This window comes from Mizuhopecten yessoensis, unplaced genomic scaffold (genome assembly GCF_002113885.1).
Source record: "Mizuhopecten yessoensis strain PY_sf001 unplaced genomic scaffold, ASM211388v2 scaffold2871, whole genome shotgun sequence".
Classification (NCBI taxonomy): Eukaryota; Metazoa; Mollusca; class Bivalvia; order Pectinida; family Pectinidae; genus Mizuhopecten; species Mizuhopecten yessoensis.
In genome coordinates this window covers 42,343-63,300 of record NW_018404761.1, presented here as the reverse complement: position 1 = coordinate 63,300, position 20,958 = coordinate 42,343, and the positions used below count along the sequence as shown (strand labels likewise).

Below are 20,958 nucleotides of genomic sequence, written 5' to 3'. Positions count from 1 at the left end.
CTTAAACATATGGTATACCAGAAATATAGGTTACAAGCTTTTGCAAGATCACGATGAATTTCTAAGCTCCGAATCAACAACGGACATTCATTAATGAGTCAGTGATATGTAAGTTACAGTGAACAGGTGACGGAGATAGAGGTTGGTAAAACAGTACCAGAACCAATACCATTAGTCCATGTTAGAGATAAACAAATAAACATACATTGTAACTACATCAGTGGCAAATTTTAATTGTTCATGAGATTAATTGCTCTTTGGGCTAGAGGGAATTTTCCTTTGGCTTAACAGCTCAATTATTGATATAGAACGAATATTCATACGAAACCGTCCGTCCGTCGTCCAGAGCTACGTTATCGCAGCTAGTATTGATAGAGCTCCGGACTGTGAAGTTGGGGGTCGCTGATCAGGTTGGATCCCCAGTGGAAGCACATGTACAGTATACACTAATCTTTTTCCTGTTACACATCTGATATACATGTATCTTGTGTAAAACTGTACCATATACATGCATGGTTTTTGATATTTTGCTTTCACTTTTAGCAGATTATTTTACCCGGTCAGCAGACCAAAACACATCTTTCGCTGTATCTTCCGCTGTAATATATATACATCGGTGTAAGCTTTTTAGTTTTGGAGATGTCTTGATTCTATTTCATTTACTTATTGATAATGTTCATCTGGTTGCGCATAAAATGATAAAAGTCCATTATTTATAGATCATGTTGCTCACACATTATAGAATTGACTAAACATGTATCAGCCTCGATCCTTATTTTTGTGCTTACATTTGTCGACTTAAAAGTGCAATTGGATTTTTTCTTAAGTTATTCTTTTATTTTTCATCCTGATAGGAAACCATAATAAGATTTTATCTGCTTAAAAGATTCATGCAATATGCTGTCTAAAAAAGGTAAGAGATACCACAATATATACATCATTTATTGTATCATGCATGTAGTATCTCAAGGCAGATACCTAAGGACTATAACTTGTATAATAAGGATAGATAAATATAGCATACATGTATGATCCCTCCTTAGAAACTTCTAATGCAGGCCATTGTAAATAGATGCATATATGGTTTTTGATATTTTTTCTTAATATCTAATTGATAATAGATAGCTGTTCTATTCCATATTGTAATGAATTTTCTTCAGCAGTTAGACAATGCCAATTTTCAAAACTGAAATTATTTTCTGTCTTCTTTTTTGCAGAGGTATTGATACAGTTAGATAGATGATGCTGGAATGACAGCAGGATGCCACAGATTACAAACATAGAAGATGCTACAACCTTGATTAACTGATTTATCTGAACCTGAATATAAACACACTGCAAAACAAATTAATAGGCTTCAAAATGGCCTTCACCTTTTGGAATTCATTGTGTGGCCACAATGAAAACTTTACAGCTTGGAGAAAAGACGATTTTGGTCCGTGTTTTGAAAAAATAGCCCTGATCATACCAGCTCATGTACTTCTTGCTATAGTGAGTACATATCATGGAGCACAAGTACATCGGAGAGTCTCCAGCACCAACGCCACATTGAGGATGCCCTGGTTTATCACTTTGAGACTGGTGACTATTTCATTATTCTTGATATTACCAGTAGCTCAGCTGATGGGAATGTTCATGATCCTAGAGGTGGAACCAAGTATAGCAGACTGTGTATATGTGGGTTTAGTGAGTCTCACTTGGTTACTGCATGGCATTTACACTTACAACCTGAAACATATGTACTGGGAAACATACAGAGGCCCTCTTTGTGTGGTACTTTTCTATCTTCTGACTTTTGTATCAGATTGTCTTCACTGCTACAGTGTTATCAGAATGCATTTATCTAACTCTCCATTCCATAATTCAGCTGAGGAATACTGTGTTTATGTAACTATCTTTTGTCATCTGTTATACATCTTCACCCTCAAACCGACTGGAGATAGGCTCATGAGTGACAGTTATCTTCGCCATAGTTTGAATATATCTCCTTCTGAAACAGAGCGCCTAATGTTCCCTGGAACGACTGGCTATGGGTCTATCACCAGTCCTCAAAGAACAGTAACTGTTGCAGAGGATGGATCATCATTCCTGTCAAAACTTACATTCCACTGGGTACAACCCCTGATGGTTAAAGGGTACAAACAATTAATAAGGTCTGCATCTGATCTTTATCTACTGCCTAATAAGCTCAACACTAAAGACTTAGAGGACAAGTTTTTGAAAATTCTTTCACCATCTAGGCAAGGGACATCACTTTATGATAACGAGGAAAGCAGTCAAGGCACCCCATTAACACCAGATGTCTATATCAGGTCAGGAGGACAAAACACTGGACACACGCACCAGCAAACTCCAACCATGTTGAGAGCTTTACATAAAGCATTTGGATTAGAATACTACCTTCTTGGTATTTTAAAACTGATGGCAGACTCTGTTGGTTTTGCGGGGCCAATGCTACTAAACTTACTAGTGACATATATAGAGAACAAAGAGGAGCCAGAACAACATGGATACTTGTATGCAAGTGGGTTACTGTTGTCCACACTCATTGGTTCTCTATGCTCTAGTCAGTTTGATTACCATTGTCGAAATGTTGGATTCAAAATGAGATGTGCAATCATCACAACCATCTACCGGAAAGCTTTGTCTGTGGGCAGTGTATCCATCTCAAAATTTAGCATGGGTGAAATTGTTAACTTCATGAGTACAGACACAGACAGAATGGTAAATTTCTGTCCCAGTTTCCATGCTGTGTGGAGTTTACCTTTCCAGATTGGAGTATCTTTGTATCTCCTCTACTTACAAGTGGGGATAGCTTTCCTTGCCGGGCTAGGGTTTGCTCTCCTCCTCATCCCCATTAACCGGTGGCTTGCTAACAAGATAGGAGAACTGAGCAAGGATATGATGAAACAGAAAGATGCCAGGGTTAAGGTAAGTCTGTGTCAGCATTTGCCTTTGAAAACCCTAGATATCTCGTGGTACATATAATTAACTTATGTTTGACATAACTTTTACCGTTCAAAAGTTGAAATGCATTATCCACAACTTTGTCAGTGCATGAATAAATTAATTCATCAGGATGTAGAAAGCTGTTCAGCCAGTTCAGCATATTACATTGTACCTGAAGTGCATCATTGAATTTAAAATGATGATGATCTTAAAAAGAGTACTCTTTGTGTTGGACACAATTTATCCAGAAAACATTAAGTATTTAAAAATAAATTTTGAATATAACCAGATGTAAACAATACAAAGCAACTGATAAATTTATTCCATGTACAGATGATGAATGAAGTATTGTTTGGGATGAGAATTATAAAGTTCTACACCTGGGAAAATCATTTCCGCTCAGAGATTCAGAGGCTGAGAAATGCTGAGCTGAAGAGTCTGAAGGGACGGAAGTACCTGGATGCAATGTGTGTGTACTTCTGGGCTACCACACCGGTTCTCATTTCTATACTCACCTTTACAACCTACTCACTGATGGGGAATACCCTAACAGCAGCCAGGGTAGGTTACCAACATGTATACTTCATTAGAGTTTTAAGTTCAAACAGAGCATTGGTGTCACATACTGTATAGGACTCAATGGAGTCTGATTGCAGGATTTAACTTCAAATCATATGGATTCTATTGTATGACACTATTGTACAAGGGTGTAGTTCAGTATCATGTAGAGATTACCAAGATATAGCTTGGTATTAAAAAGAGCTCATTTGAGATGATTTGAGAAGTTTTGCCTACAGAGTTAATTGGAACTTGAAATCAATATATACAATGTATCAGGGTAGTTATGGCTTAACAGAATAGGTGTAAAAATCTCACTTAAATTTACATAAATAATATTTGCATTTGATTCTGTTTGACCTGACAGGTGTTTACAAGTTTGTCCCTGTTCATGATGCTGATCAGCCCCCTGAATGCCTTCCCCTGGGTGATCAATGGTCTGATGGAGGCCTGGGTGTCCCTCAAACGTGTCCAGGCATATGTGGCCCTTACTGACATGGACATGAGGTCCTACTACAAAACATCAGAGGGTACTGCACAGTGTTTGTTATCTACAGTTGAATTATTATACTATCATGGAGATGGTGTCGTGATATAGGCTGGTCTATTTAATGTCTAGTATTTGTTATGATCAATTAAAAGTTAGATTCATTTTCTATCAACACAAAACTGTTTGAAAAATAAAACATCTTTAAATATAAAAAAAATCAGGTATAACTTCTTTACCAGCGAATAAAAAAAAAGCTGTTATTGTTTGTTTTCAGATTTATACAGTGCTGAAAGGATCATATCCATCAAGTCAGGCAGATTTTCTTGGAAAAATGAACTGTGTGCCACCTCTGATGCTCATGTAGCTAAAAGACAGGATAACCAATCAGTACATGGCACTGGAACCAGCCAATCGGCTCATGGTACTGGAACCACCCAATCAGCTCATGGCAATGAGACCAACCATTCAGAACATGACAAATCAACCAGGCAATCAGGACATGACCCTGCGACTAGCCAATCAGGGACCCTCAAACTTAGAAACATTAACATTGATATAGAACAAGTGAGTAGAGAAAACCACTATTGTTTGTAGATTAACTTTTTTATGGAGGTAAAGTTGTATCAAATGAATGTATGTAGCTCCTTATTCTGCTTTCTGGACATTTTCAGAGATTCTGTATTCTGTGACATTCCAGAAAAAAGTAAATACTTAAACTATTATCTACAACTTACATGGTACATGTATGTGTATACATGTAAATCTTTGTTAATATGATTCACTTATATAAAGTGTATACTCTTTCTTGTGGTTTTACATCTCTATCCTTATTTCCATATATTCATATTAATAATGATTGACACAGATTCTTGCAAAATAATAACGGATAGTTTATAAAATAATTTTCAGCATTTCCTTTTTGTTAATTAGCCACTTTGTTTTTAGAAAATTCAATTCCTCCTAAAATGTAATTAGTTTTTAATGTGTCACTGGTACAGGTTTATGACTATGGTATACATTTTCTATTTATAAGGGTCAATTCATAGGAGTGATAGGGAAGGTTGGGTCTGGGAAGAGCTCCCTGCTTCAGGCCCTTATGGCGGAGATGTGTCGTGAGGCGGGTCAGATTTCGTTACGAGACCTTCACAGCGGATTTGCCCTAGTGGCTCAGGAGGCATGGATACAACACGCCACAATCCGTGACAATATCCTGTTCGGTCAACCGTTCAACACTAGGAAGTACGAGTCTGTGCTGGAGGCGGCAGCTCTCAATATGGACCTCCAGGTATGTCTCATACTTTTGACTATCAAAAATAAAACAACCTTATGCTTGCTACATTCAAAACCATTTTTAATCCATATTTATTTCTGCTTTCTGTTGTTTGTTAATTTGTAGGGTACTCTTCTTCTTTTTTTAACAACGTAAATTCTCAAACTGAGAGTTGATTGTTGAAATGTTTTTAGATAATCATTCAAACCATTAACATGACTTGAACCTTTGATGTACAGAGCTTTACACACTGGTGTCATTATATGGTCAATGCTCAATTGTCTTTAACATACAATTTTGATGTAATAATACCGTATCTGAAATGGTGCCTATTATAGAGATTTGGCAGCTCCCTTTTATACAATTTCAAAATTCAAAATTACATCAAAAAATGTCTTGAATTTTTCTTACAGATGTTACCAGCTGGAGACAAGACAGAAGTTGGTGAGAATGGCGTGACCCTGAGTGGAGGTCAAAAGGCCAGAGTGTCCTTGGCCAGGGCCCTGTATCAGGTATTTAGAGGAATTCAGGCTCTTATATATGTTTTTTTTGGGGGGGTTTTGATATTGGAATCTTAATTGATTTTCTTTTAATAGCAAGACTTTCATTCTGTGACAGGATGATCATGTACACCGTTACAATAATTAGTGTTTGACATTGTCTCCGTTTATGTGGACTGCACTGTGTTGATGGAATGCAGGTGTATAGAGCTAGAAGCAGGATTTGAATCTCAGGGTCATGCAAGGACTTCATAGACCATATATTTAACTGGCATCAAATTGTATTTGGCTTAATTATGTCTCCTTGTTATGTAGACCATATGTACAAACATTTGTTTGTTTATTGTTCGTAGGATAAGGAAGTGTATCTATTGGACGATCCTCTAGCAGCAGTTGACGCCCATGTAGCCCAACATTTGTATGACAGGTGCATTATGGGACTGCTCAGGAACAAGACCAGAATCCTTTGCACACATCACACCAAATTTCTGGGAAAGGCAGATCTAGTCATTGTCATGGATGATGGTGTCATCTCTAACATTGGTGAGGCATTCTAGTAGAGGGATTATTATCATTGTTCACCTACACCATTGCTGTATTTTTCGCTTTTGGAGATAGAGATTAACGTTCTAATAGAATCCATCCCTGATGTGAGGTATGGATAAGGTGATTCAAACCCAAGGGATAAAATATTGAGCCGGAGAGCCGAGGCTTTGCCGAAGGTCTTCTGCTCAATATTTTATCCCGAGAATTTAAATTACCTTATCCATACATTGCATCAGGGATGGATTTTATTTCTTGCCTATTACCTAAAATCAGTAAAAACAGCTGCTCTTCTAGTAAAGTTGTAAACTGTCTACACATTTCTCATTTGCATATGAAGTCCGGATGGCATTTGTAAATGACGTCAATGACCCTGACTGACCCCAAAATGTCATAAAATGACGTCACAAACAATAGTGTGTCCCCGAAAGGTCACTATAATTCCCCCGCCAGTGTGCGCGTGTAAGCGATCCAGACCCGTTACTCAATCTCGCAGCAACAGCAGCAGCAGCAAAAGAAAAGAAAATAGTTCAACATATAGAGGCTGTTCCATTATATTTGGCCAGAACAAAACAATAATGTTCAATCTCACTTTTATATCAAACACACATAATCATGAGTATGATAAAAGTTTTCCTGTGTATCAGGTCCCCCTTCGGAGGTTCTGGAAGATACAAAGTTTGCAGACAACCAGGTGTCTGATGAGGACAAAGAGTGGACAGATGGCGGGCCTGAGACTGACCAGTCAGGTGGAGGTCAAGATGGGACCTTGGTAGGCGAGGAGGAGAAGGAGACAGGTGTGGTGAAGTTGTCGGTGTACAAGTCCTACTGGAGAGCTGTGGGTAAATGTCTGGCTCCTTCAGTACTCCTCGCTCTTCTCTTCATGCAAGGTAAGTTTTAAGACCTCAGAGTTGTAGTTTTACAAATCTTTTTAAATTATCCGAAGAGTATCATGATACATTACTTTGGTAGATGTGTAATACAAATCATATGATATTCTATATACAGGCAAATCCTATACATTATGAATCAATCAATCAAAAGGATGGAAGAAAAGATGTTTTTTTTGTAATATCCTTTGCCTGTTAGATTGATGTTTGGCTAGTTCCAGAACTTCTGAAAGACTAAAGATATTTTATCGAAGATTTGTAGAAGAAATGTTTTACTTATAGGCATGCAGGAATGTTACATAACACATGTTGTATTTTTTTGAAGATGTATCTTGTTTATTTGATAATTATTTTTGTAAATGAAAAGATGTAGTTATAGTATATATATAAGCCATTTCAATCAGAGGTCAAGAGTTTTGTTTGTACAGAATGAGTCTTTTGCAAATTTAGACACTCAAAAATCTTCTCCTGAAGCTTAAGTTTTAGATTTTATTTATATCTACATTAAATAATGGTATTTTTGTTCCTTTTGTCGTGACTATTGTTTTGCGAAATCACTGTTGAAATGTAACATCACTGTACGCAAAATGTGACAGTACCCAAACAGGACACTTGTGGGAAAGCGACCCAAGAAACTGTCACGCAATGCAAACAAGTACTTTTATGTATGCAGTTTTCCAATTTAACCGTATTATGTAAGCTTGAATAGTTGCTGATTATCGTTACATAGACAATTTAAAGGTGAGAATATATTACCAAAGCAAAACTTTCCGGATTTACATGCTAGCACGTGCGACGCTATTTACGTATATGGATATAATTTTTAAAAGTTAATTTTATCAAAATTAATGCTAGTTTGGGGATTTTTTTTAAACAAAACCCCCTTCATCGTCGGATACCCACGGTTGATTTCGCTTCGGTACTCACTCATCAGATGAGTGATGAGTGAGTACCGAAGCGAAATCAACCATGGGTATCCGACGATGAACCCCCTTTGACTCTAAAATATTTGAACTATGTATACCTTTTTGATGGCATTTATTTTGTATCCCCAAATATTAACCAAAGTAACGCCGGTTTAAGGGACTACATGACCCTGATAGTTTTTCGTGTTCTTTTTATAGAACCAGGCGTCCAAAATACCAACTTGTAATACAAATAAAAAGTGGATAGTATCTATTTATGAAAAATGAACAAACGTTTTGGAACTGATAGTATGGTCTACAGAACATTGATATTTATTTAAAAAGTGTCCTGATTTGGGTACAATGATGTCATCAGTCATTAGAGTATGATGTGATCAAAACATCCTAATATTATACAGAATTGTTTAGCAATGTCAAAAAAGTGGATATCCCTGTTCATCAGGCAAGAAAATGATCAGTGGCGTATTCTTATCACAGTGCATTTAAAAGCATGTAAAGGCAACACATCTGTTTTGAAGGATAATGAAATCAGACATAAACTACAGGAGAAGAAACTTGGCACTTCTTGATATAGATGTTTATCAAGAGCTGTTGGATGTCCTATTGTGAAGTGGAAACAATGTTCTGTATGTTTTCTTTTCAGCCTCTAGAAACATCAATGATTGGTGGCTGTCTTATTGGGTATCCAATAGCAACAGTACAACAGATAGTAATCCTGGCAACACATCTCAGTCCTCCTTGACTATGGGGTCACAGTTTTTCTTTAGTGGGTATGTTGCTTTGTGTCCAAGGATGATATGTGTTAAGGTAGAGCTATTCCAATGTATAGAAATCTTGAACAAAAATCTTAAATTAATGCTTCTTGTAGTTGTGTTTGTTGATATTAAGAATGTTGGGTTATAAATGACCCTATCAACATCATATTAAGACAAGCATGGGAAATACGACTCAAGGGTAAAAATGCTGGACGATATGGCATGTGTGAAATTTGGTATAAAAATATCCTAGTTTGATGATCTTATTTGATATCAATAAGAACTTTGTATCCCTGGAAACCTCGGAGGTTAATTAAGGAACTTTTTCTACTCCTTTGTTAATTCTTTCAGATATGTCACTTCGGCTGGCTCTGATGTAAGTTTGGATAATAACAGTAGTAATAGTACCAGTGATGGTGAAGACAATGTTAAGTTTTACCTGACGGTCTACGGTTGTCTGGCGGGGGCTAACTCCCTCTTCACATTGGCCCGAGCCTTCCTGTTCGCGTATGGAGGGATATGTGCTGCAAGGATCCTCCACCATGAGTTACTGGAAACAATACTTCAGGTGAGAATAGAAACCCTAGTTGACTTCATTTCAGGGTCAAAGAATTCAACTGATCATGAGTTAAAAACTTTATTCTTTGATAGGAGGACTTAAATTTGGATATTTGTTATGTAGTGAAAGGCTATCAATCTTTTTATAAAATAAATGACCTTGACTTATATATAAGGTCTTAAAGATTCAATGTGTTGGAACCTTTCAATCAATCCATTCTTCTACTTTTTACAGCCATGCCTGTAATATCAACATGTATCAAACTAAACAAACTTACTACCAGGTATTTGTGTATTATGGAGGGTGCTCTGATCACATTACAGGGAGGTAACTCCCACACTGACATTGAAAATTTAAAATATATGTCACATTGTCACATAATTGTTTCAGGCACCTATGTCCTTTTTTGATGTCACTCCTATTGGAAGGATCCTTAACCGTTTCTCCTCAGATCTGTATGCTGTTGACGACTCTCTGCCCTTCATCATGAACATCTTCCTGGCACAGCTGTTTGGTATCCTAGGAACCATAATCATCACCTGTTATGGCCTGCCTTGGTTTGCTCTGCTCCTCGTTCCACTGGGAGCGATATACTACAAAATACAAGTACGAGACATTCTTTGTTATTCCCCTATGAAGTAATATGGTACCAAATAACTCAACTGGGAGCTATATACTGGAATATACAAGTATGAATCATGCTTTATTAATCCCCACTCAACAAAGTTAGTATGGAGGTATAGAAACTCGGTCTGTCCATACATTGTGGATCAACTGCAGCTGGTTTAAGAAGATTTGCTTCATTTGTTACTGTCTTGGAATGTTCTGAAAATATGAATATATAGACTGGACAACTGACCCCTTAGTAAAGTTTTGATTTCCTTGAAACTTGGTATGCATATCATCAGTATCATATCTAATTGTGTATGTATATCAAAGATCAGAGACAAGTTGTCCCTCTTTTTTCAAAGAGCATCAAAATTGTCTGGTTAACTTGTCCACCATTTCTTGAAACATTCAAAGCAGCATTGTCAGCATGAAATAGTTATTACTGCAGGTGTGTTGTGCTTGGTGGGTGTCAACGCTACGGTATACATAGAGGACTGTAATGCACTGAAATACTTACTTGTTCTTTAAAGCCCAAACTTTGGATTTTAGAAGTGTTAGGGGCATTATATTGAGCTTTTGGCTTACAGTTCTACATTGTAATGAACTTTCATTCAGCACCTGAACAGTTCATATCTATGTAAATTGATAATGACTGCAGCCTATTTAACTTCCAAAACTTCCCTATACTATAATAATAACAGATAATTAAAGCGATCAATAAAACAGTTATTGAATACAATTACTGAGCTCATCACACACAAACTCATTTGTACAAAGATTGAAATCATGTTCTGTGATTTATGAATAAATAGGCCAAGTGGTAAACATCCAAAGTTGTTGCAGGAATTTCTAGAGATCTTGTTTTTCAGTGCCCACACAACTACAGTTACCCAAAGGGGAGTGTAAAATTGTCTCTTCGGGTTCTACATTGTCTGGATTGTAACATTCTAATGACTCTGTGCTAATTAGACAGTTTTCCTACATAAAAGAACACTAATACACCTCAAGTACTCACAGACATACACACTTGTATGTAGTTGCCAGGTGCCTCATTATAAAGCAGCTCCAGCAAAATTATTGTGATTGTATTTTTTACATCTTTATGTATTGTAGAACACCTTAGAATGTCATATTCTAGGTATATAGAGTGTTATATCAAGTGTCATATTATAGTAATAGTAATTATAAAAATGTTGATTATTTGTAGCAATATTACCGTCAAACTTCACGAGAGATAAAGAGGATATCCAGCATCACACTGTCCCCAATGTATGCCCACTTCTCTGAGACAGTGTCTGGACTTGTTACCATCCGTGCTTTCAGGCAGACACCCAGGTCAGTGCTGGGCCTCATTTAGAGCGTAAAGATTACTATGATCTGAGTTGTACAGAAGCTATAGCTACAGTGATCACTGTGTTTCAGAAGCTATAGCTACAGTGATCACTGTGTTTTATCGCCTATGCTGAGAATATATCACCTTTGAATTGAAGGATATTCCATTGATTTATTTTGAAGTGCTCTACATATCATTTTGTTATTTCGTGCAATATCAACCTCATTACCTGTTATATGATGTTATGAAACAGTTCCCTGTACCTCTGTGTTATTTGTGATTGCCATATATTTATTCAGATTTCAGACAGAGAATCTGCACCGCCTTGACCTGAACCAGAGGGCCCAGTTTGTGGCGGGTGCTGTTGGAAGCTGGTTGGGGTTTCGTCTACAGATGATGGGCGTTATCATGGTGGCAGGGATAGCCTTCATTGCTGTACTACAACACCACTTCCAGACAGTCAACCCCGGTACAACACTCAGCACAGAATTACTGACATAGTAAACAGGTCTATCCCACTCCCCATTAGGAAAGCTATATATGTTCGGTGTTAATTCTGACACTCTGTTGTTTTTAACTTAGTTTCCACTAGGCCAACACTATCCCAGTCCCCATTAGGAAAGCTATATATGTTCGGTGTTAATTCTGACACTCTGTTGTTTTTAACTTAGTTTCCACTAGGCCAACAGGCTTAAACAATATCCACTGATTGCGTTTGGGGCAAGGGTGTCTAGAATTGTTTACGATATTGTGATAAGTTTGTGGAAAATCAAGGTCATTGTCAGTATATATTAGTTTCTGCACAATAACTAGAGTTTCATTTAATCAGCATCATTAAGTGTTGTAAACAAAATGGGTTTTTGTTTCACTAAAAATGTATGGATTTCCTTTTCAGGTAACTTTATAAGTCAAATTTGTCATAATCATTGTTACTTTAAATAGATTATTAGTTTCTACAATTACTTTAAGTTCTGTATATCTTTGGCAACAGTCTTGAACTTTCATAAGCTGGTTGCTGGTGAAAGGAAAACAACTGGCATTATTTCAAGGTCACTGTAATAATATATATAATTTTACATCTTTCAGTCTTAAGTGTTAAATTTTGCTTTTAACAATGAAAGTTTACTCCCTATGTATGCTATTCTCTGTACAAATATTTGCAGTCACAATAAATTTGCCCTCAGTACAGAGGGCGAAAAGGGTGAAAGATAAACTGCTGCAAACATTTCCTGGTACATCTGTATGTTGTGTTTGAAACAGATTGAATTTAGATTTCTATTAAGATAAGGTCTTCAAATTATTAGTGGATGACATGATTCAGTAAAAAAATGTTTTTTTGTTATTGTGCAACAAATACATTAAGTTTCATGTTGATAACTTTTACTTTTGAATAGGTCTAGTGGGTCTGGCCATTTCCTATGCTTTGTCAGTGACCAATCTGTTGAGCGGTGTGGTGAATTCCTTTACTGAGACTGAGAAACAGATGGTCAGCGTGGAGCGAGTTCAGCAGTACCTTGACAACATTCCAAAGGAGAGGTGGGAGGGCTCCCTCTTTGTAAGTCTTCTACAGGGCTATGAGATGGAAGCAGTCTCTCTTTTCAAGTCCACTCTAGGGCTGCAAGGTGGGAGGGTTCCTTCTTTCAAAGTCCACTCCAGGGCTGCAATAAGGAGAGGGTTCCTTTGTAAGTCCACTCCAGGGCTGCAATAAGAGAGTGTTCCTTTATAAGTCTACTCCAGGGCTACAATAAGAGAGGGTTCCTTTGTAAGTCCACTCCAGGGCTGCAATAAGAGAGGGTTCCTTTATAAGTCTACTCCAGGGCTACAATAAGAGAGGGTTCCTTTGTAAGTCCACTCCAGGGCTGCAATAAGAGAGGGTTCCTTTGTAAGTTCACTCCAGGGTTGCAATAAGAGAGGGTTCCTTTGTAAGTCCACTCCAGGACTGCAAGGTGGGAGGGTTCCTTCTTTGTAAGTCCACTCCTAGGCTGCAAGGTGGGAGGGTTCCTTTGTAAGTTCACTCCAGGACCACAAGGTGAGAGGGAATGGTTCCTTTGTAAGTTCACTCCAGGACTGCAAGGTGGGAGGGTTCCTTCTTTGTAAGTCAACTCCAGGGCTTCAATGTGTGGAAGTTCCTTCTTTGTAAGTCCACTCCAGGGCTGCATGATGGGAGGGTTCCTTCTTTGTGTTCTTGTAAGTCCACTCCAGGGCATATCAATGCAAACTTGAGTTTGAAAGGTCTTACATCATGTTATTTTATTTTTTTACAGTTCTTTCATATGTCTGATGAGATACCAACCATCTGTCCATTTTCAACTTTCATATTGATGTTTAATTATAACTGTTTCCTTTGCTGTTCTGATTATAATGATTTGTATATCTGTAAAATGCTTTCAAATGCTGCATCACATGAAATTTCATTTGTATATTCTTTTACAATTTTAGTTGATGTTTATTATTTTGAAGGTGCATTTTAAGTTGGAACATTCATAGATTAATAATATATCTATTATACTAAAATGCAGTTCCATTGCTACAATGCAAACTTCAAAAGTAAAACCACAATGAAAATTTCAAGTTATAAAATATTTATATTTATTCTTTTTCATCCTAATTTGTCCTGGTAAAGTGTCGTTTAAAAGCATTATAATGCAAAACAATTGACCAGTAACAGTGACAATGCCTTATATGACTGCTGTAGGTATCAGCCACCTGGCCAGACTCCGGAGTTATAAGGTTTAAGGAAGTTTGCCTCAAGTACAGACAGGGCTTACCTTATGCTTTGAATAGAATTTCATTCAACATATACTCAGCGGAGAAACTCGGCATTGTGGGGCGCACTGGGTCAGGGAAGTCAAGTCTCTTTCTTGCACTATTTCGTATCGTTGAAATCAGTCGTGGAGAAATTCTCATTGATGGGATGAACATTCAACACTTGGATCTTACAGATGTGAGGTAAGTCTCGATTCATTGTGTATAGATATCAGCTACATCATGTCTGATGAATGTGTGTTAAGAACTTGGGTACATGTATGTCACGTCTGATAAGCATGCGTGGATTTTCTCAATACCAATGTATTTTAATGTCCTCTTTTCCTCTCTTCTTTAACATTTCCTTTACACATATCCCTTGAAACATATTGCCAGATCCCTTTATTGCACCATGTTAGATGTGTTTTTCCAGCTGTGTTTGTTTTGTGGTAAGATTTATGAGTTTAAGTTGATCATGGAAATAGGTAATACAGGTTTGAGGACTTGAAGTGATTAAACGTTTGAAAATATCATTATAGTGATCTTCTACTAGCAAACTGTTCATTAACTTCCTATTTCTAGCTTTTTTGTTTTGGTAACATTATAGTGTTAGTCATTTGTGAGGTTTGATTGTTGATACATGGTAAAATCCTGACGTCAGAAGTAACTTGTTTAAGACCCCTACAACAGAATCTATGGCTTTGTCTAGTACGAAATATGTTTAGGAGACTGCAGGAGATGATTTATATTGGATGTTAAACAGTTTGTTGATTATTACAGGCGACACCTGGCTGTGATTCCCCAGGACCCATTCCTCTTTAGTGGTACCGTCAGAGAGAATCTGGACCCCACCTCTTGCTACAGTGACGAAGAACTATGGGGTGTTCTTGACAGGTGTCACCTCCGACTGCCTGTCGACAGACTCGGGGGACTCGAGGGAGAGGTAGCAGAGAAGGGCCGGCATTTTTCAGTGGGACAGAGACAACTCATGTGTTTGGCTAGGGCACTTCTCACTAAAGCAAAGGTAAGACATATTTCTCTTAGGCAGAGATTACTCCAGTATCTGCATGCTAGGGCACTCCTCACAACAGCTAGACAATTCAGGTATATTGTAACTGGCAAATGCTGTCCTCACAACAGCTAGATAACACACGTATCTGGCTAAGCTACCTCACAATAGCTAAACAATTCTTTCTGATGTTTAACTAGGGCTGTGCTCAGCTAGAAAACCCATATCTATACAAAATTTGGTCCTCCTGAAAATAACCTCTGATGGCCCAGCACTTTAAGTCAAAGTACTGACAGCTAATATCTATAAAAATAAAGCCTTCCTCACCAAAGTAACACAATTATGTAAAAAGGCAAATATGTGTTTGTCTTACGTCTCAAATTGCACCAGTGCACTCCACGTTTGGAGCTTCACATGGGCTTTAGCTTGAGTGCAACATCGTTTGCGCAATAAACTACAGCTAAACTTGTAGAAACATCCTGATATTCTGATGTTGTGTTTCTGTACCAGGTGTTGTGTATTGACGAAGCTACGGCTAGTGTGGATCTGGAGACAGACATGTTGATACAGGAGACAATACGACAGGAGTTTGTGAACAGTACGGTGCTGACCATTGCCCATCGTATCAACACCATAATGGACAGTGACCGAGTGTTGGTGATGGATCAAGGTCAGGTGGCCGAATTGGACTCTCCCAGGGTATTACTACAAAACTCACAATCTTTATTTTACAAACTGGTAAATGGTGAAAGTTAACGTCAAGCAGGACTCATCCGGAGAATTGTTTTAACTGATCTCGTAGCCTAGAGAAAGTTAGAGATGTTTATATGAAAGATCGATAATAAAGGCAATTAGCAGCTGAGCATAAAAAACACAATGATAGAAGTTATGTGAAAACACTTTAAACAACATATCAAAGCAATCTCTCGTCTGCTTATTACCTAAAATCATGACAGTGAAAGAAAATACACCTAATGGATTTCTGAGTTAGTGAGCATTGGATCAGTATATATTTATTTCTGTCTCAGAAGCATGTGTCAAATTCATTACAGAAGGACAATACATTTAAATGTGTGATATATAGTATTTGTACCCGTGTTTTATTGTAAACTTGATCTCATGTGGCTGTTATCATCACAACTTATATTTTTACATACATACTGTAGCATTGTCTGTGATACGCACCTTTAGTTATAGACCATTGCAGGAGTAAATTGTGTGGATGACCTGCTATTGTGTCCAAGTTTTCACATTTTGATTATGGTGGAACCTAAAAGTAGATCTGGAGTGGCCATGCACTGTTCGTGTGATGACAGAAAACCTTATAAAAATGCAGAAAAACCTCAAACAAATGAAATCCTGTATATCCTATCAGCCTAGAAGACCTAGTCCTTAGAAACTGGGTAGCATGAACATTTGGCAAATAATCGAGAAGTTGGCTACAAATGTGGAAATTCACTAAATTCAATAATTAAGTTGATGTAATATTTCAAAATTATGATTTAAAAATCAGAATAATTCAAAATTATAGTTCACTTGCTTGAGGTATTTTTTATTTAGAAATGATAAAGGTTTTGATAAAATGTTCTTTACATTGAATGGTCAGCCCTGCATTTGGAGAATACAGATGTCCTATTGTAATCACCTTATATGTGTCTGTCCATCTGGCCGTTTTCATTTCCGTACAATAACTTGCTTAATTATTGTCTAATTTTGATAAAAAAATGTTTGAGCATGGAAAATGAGCAAAGACTATGGCTGATTTAAATTTGAGAAAAATTCTCTTATAATTAATTAGTCTATAGTGTCCTACACTCTGATATGTGTCTGTTCTGTATATGGTATTGTAAACATTATATTGCCATAGTGAAATACATATGTAACATTTTGCATTTTAAACTGGCCAAACAATGCATGCAGTATTTACAAGTTTCCATTACTATATCGTAGTTTATCCATGTCAATATTTTTTACCATAACGTCAATGTAAACAGGTGTTCCTCAATCATCGGTGACTGGTGACCGTGATTAGAGTCAGTAAATATAGATTTGTTAATTACAGCGTGAAGTGGACATCAGATAAACATGATGACCAACCACCATGAGATTGCGATCTCCTTTGATATCGTTCATATCATGTCAGATAGCTTATACACCTTTTGTTGCTCCGTTTTCTAATCCATTAAATACAAAATATTACAGTTCCTGTACTATAACTTCCAGCATGTTACTCTCATGTGTTTAGCACAAGATATTTAACCAAGACAGACTTGGATGCTTTGGGAGTGATTAAACCTACAGTGAAACAGGACAGGACAAACATATTACTGCCCAGACTGACATTCAAACTCTAAATACATGTATAACAGATGTCTTTTCCAACTGAGCTAGCTCGTCACCAGTGATTGTTCCGGTCCACACCCAACACAGTAGAAGTGATACATGGGAGAGCTACAATTCTGTTTTTCTATTGAACATACATGTATAGCAAGGAGCAACTTGTGGTCATTTGATGTACAGTTTTGGGAATTTGTTTGCTTGATGGTTGAACAGTTCAGAACTTAATTGTCTTTCTGTGATTTTCCACATCTTTTAGCTATAATAATGTTGGCACCTGAGATCAGTTACATAAGAGACTTATGAGTTCCAGGCTCAGTTTCATGAATGTAAAACAAAATTCCTTAACATAAGTTTTTCCTTAGGGAACATTGTTTGTGTTAAGGAAAAATTGAAGTTAACTTCAGGAAAGCTTTCGGATGGAAAATTCCAAGATTATGAATTGCTTTCAGTTCAGGTATGTTCCTAAAACTGGGTGCGAAACGTGCTCATGAAAATGATCAGGTTTTGTAATTTGGTGATGTATTTTTATATAATTTCTACAACATTTTATCTTAATATTCACAACATTGTATAAAGATTTGATCAGGGTGACAAAGACCTTCAAATGAGGAATTTTTGGTATATCATACATTTCTGAGATAGTCATGATATTATGACCTGTATTTGTCTTTATATTTCATCTTTATTTTTTCATTAAAGTTCTACTTTTTAAAAATCATTTATAAGAGTTATTGATATGTCCATGAAAAGTATCCTATTCATGGTTACAGTTTTTGGCAGTGGTACGTGGATCTTTAAATATCTAATAACTCATAATTTTAATACTCAAGTACATGTATTACACATTCATGAGTTTTAAAACACATGTGCAGAGACTATATGTATGACTTTAATTACCATTATATAATGATATCTATGACAAAGTATCTATAAAAAAGGCATTTACTACAATAATGAATTTCCCTCCACTATATTGTCCTGTCACATAAGTGGTGTTTACAGAGAGGATATCATGGGGACTATCTGCTATGACAAAGCATCATAAAATAAACTTAACGCTTTGTAAGGACAATATATAGTGGAAGGAAATTCATAATTGTAGTAAAAGCCTTGCATTGATATATTCTTCTGATACGTATTTTGCATTGTATTTGAGTTTTCTGGGTATGTAAAATTACAGAAGTTGGAAGCCTGTGCAATATGTTGATGATTTAACTGTTACTTTCATCTCTTTGATGATTATTTAGGTGTTTTTTTTGATACAGACTCTACAATATATTTTTTGTAGATTCATGTTGATGACATAAATGTTATCATGTATTACTAGCGATTTTCTTACAAGCAATTTCCAGACACAATTGTTTTCTTCATATAAGTAGTACATGTACATGTAACAGAAACTTGGTTAAATTGCATCAAGATAATATTTTGGTGAAATGTTAGAAATTAGTCTTCAATAGAATTGCTGTTGTTTTTTGTAGAAGTTATAAATCCAGTTGCTGTTACAGTGCTTTGAACCTCTTAACTGATAGTTGCTTTGAAGAATCAAACTACTTGTGTTCTTACAATCAGTATGGTGATTTTGTGGACTATTGATGTGAAGCCACAAAGTAAATAAAAAATATGAAAAACCTAATGAAAAAAGGAAGTAATCTCTTTAATATATGCATGATACAATTTATTTTAAAAATTTAATGTTTTCACATGTTAACTTTACAGTACAAATTAAGTCTTTAAACGGTAATATACATGTAATATTTACATGAATATCTCACATAAATTTCAACAGATTTGATTTAAGGATAAATATATTTTTCATGAATACTCTAAAAATATCAGCGAACAAAACATCACCCAAGTCTTAAACAAATTATATATATTAAATATTTAATAAAAAATGAAATCACAATATCTCAATAAAATAAGTTAAATGTGCTTGAGTTTCTATCCTGAAAGTTATGCCGTGTCCCGGAATCTGTCGCCCGTTAATTATCGTTTAAAAGGCTACAATTCCACAACGGCTGAAGAAGGTTGTGGAATGGCGACATGTATTTAATTCTCTCCAATAACAGTCACCGTACGATTTCGCTTCGCTACTCGCTCATCAACGGGTGATGAGTGAGAAGCGAATCGAAATCAACCGTGGGTATCGGTGATGATGGAAACCATGAACTCAAAATGATAGAACTAATTACTATCATCCCATGAATCGCTTACATTTATACAATATCTATTCCGTCATATAGACCTGACTTTATTAAAATGCAACCTATTTGACACATGCAATACTAAAAGTTCAAAGTAAGAATTTAAAAAGTGACCACATTTAAAAAAATCATGCCGTTCGCTTGAGATTTGTTCCGGAACATAATTAACGATTTCATTCTCAGAAAGTCATCTCGGGCGAAGTAGGTCCCCTTGCAGAACACCTTTATAAAAATGCAGTAATATTCTGATTTCTGTTTTCGTGCATGCGCACCAGTCCTTGCACATCGCTTTTTGATTCACTAATTTTCTGGTTTCATGAGCTTAGAGATGTCCCGGAAAATGTGTTCTTAATGTGTGCATTTCTGTAAACATTTGCGTTTCCAGAGCATATCTCTAAATCCGTTTCAGATTTGTCCATCAGATTTCCTACATCGTCAAGCACATAATTCACAAAGGGATGCCTAACTTTCTTCTGATTTCAATAAGTTTCCAGATGTCACGAAAATTGTTCATGAAATATGGGAATTTTGCAATAATGTATTATAATAATTATATATTTTTGTATAATTTATGTTTGGGGCATATCTCACAAACCGATACATATATTTGATCTTCATGCTGCACACAAGTAGAGAGTCGATCACAAAGCAAATGGTTGCCTTTCGGTTATTTAAATTATCTGATTGAAGACATTCCAGCTGTCATGTTAACAGTGCTCAGAACGTGAACATTTAAGTGGACATTTCTGTTTCCGCAGCATATATCAAAAACATGACATATTGTATTCATACATGAGTCAATCCCAAATGGGTGCTTCACATGTGACATATTAAAAAAACATACTATACTTTAAATTTGGTATAGTATTTTTTTTTGAATATGTCACATCTTGAAAGCAAATGAATAATTATAAAATATTTTTTCTGTTCCATCAGTAGTTAAGACTAATTTGGATTTCCACCTTTTTGGCTCCTAGTATCTATCACCAAGGAGTCCTAGGACTCAACAGCTGTATGGCGAAGTGTAATTCATTTTTGGCACAACGTATCACAGGGGCATGGATCGCTTTACTTGTAATATTAAAAATAGTGGTCTCCTCTACTATTTTTAATATTACAAGTAAAGCGATCCATGCCCCTGTGCAACGTATAGCCAAATTTTATAAAGATGCGATCACGTCGTCTTTCAAGATACAGAGTCATAGACTTTGCTGGTGTATTTTTGTGTCCCCTAGGTTTGGCGTAACATTGACAGGTACGGTTCATTTGTTTGCA

General features: G+C 36.4%; 1 protein-coding gene across 5 annotated transcripts; it reads left to right on the top strand.

Moving 5' to 3' along the window:
• The first annotated feature begins 74 nt into the window (after positions 1-74).
• Positions 75-19,329, top strand: LOC110446601 (multidrug resistance-associated protein 7-like). Of its 5 annotated transcripts, none has more exons than XM_021491821.1 (19): positions 75-108; positions 855-913; positions 1,218-2,931; positions 3,283-3,510; positions 3,875-4,037; positions 4,272-4,561; positions 5,031-5,282; positions 5,681-5,779; positions 6,121-6,310; positions 6,958-7,200; positions 8,770-8,896; positions 9,233-9,449; positions 9,831-10,046; positions 11,257-11,384; positions 11,682-11,851; positions 12,777-12,937; positions 14,078-14,331; positions 14,908-15,151; positions 15,647-19,329. In XM_021491821.1, the coding sequence occupies exons 3-19, from the start codon at positions 1,363-1,365 to the stop codon at positions 15,890-15,892; spliced, it is 4,797 nt and encodes a 1,598-aa protein (XP_021347496.1). In that variant the 5' UTR covers positions 75-108; positions 855-913; positions 1,218-1,362; the 3' UTR covers positions 15,893-19,329. The 5 variants fall into 5 exon arrangements, with proteins under 5 accessions (XP_021347496.1, XP_021347494.1, XP_021347499.1 ...); XM_021491819.1 differs by having other exon boundaries at positions 87-434; XM_021491820.1 differs by having other exon boundaries at positions 102-141.
• Positions 19,330-20,958: the final 1,629 nt, after the last annotated feature.

Coding starts and splice junctions, on each gene's coding strand:
- LOC110446601 (XM_021491821.1), top strand. CDS start 1,363: ATGGCCTTCACCTTTTGGAATTCATTGTGTGGCCACAATGAAAACTTT. Junction 11,385..11,681: donor GCTTTCAGGCAGACACCCAG/GTCAGTGCTGGG, acceptor ATATTTATTCAG/ATTTCAGACAGAGAATCTGC. Junction 14,332..14,907: donor TTGGATCTTACAGATGTGAG/GTAAGTCTCGAT, acceptor TGATTATTACAG/GCGACACCTGGCTGTGATTC.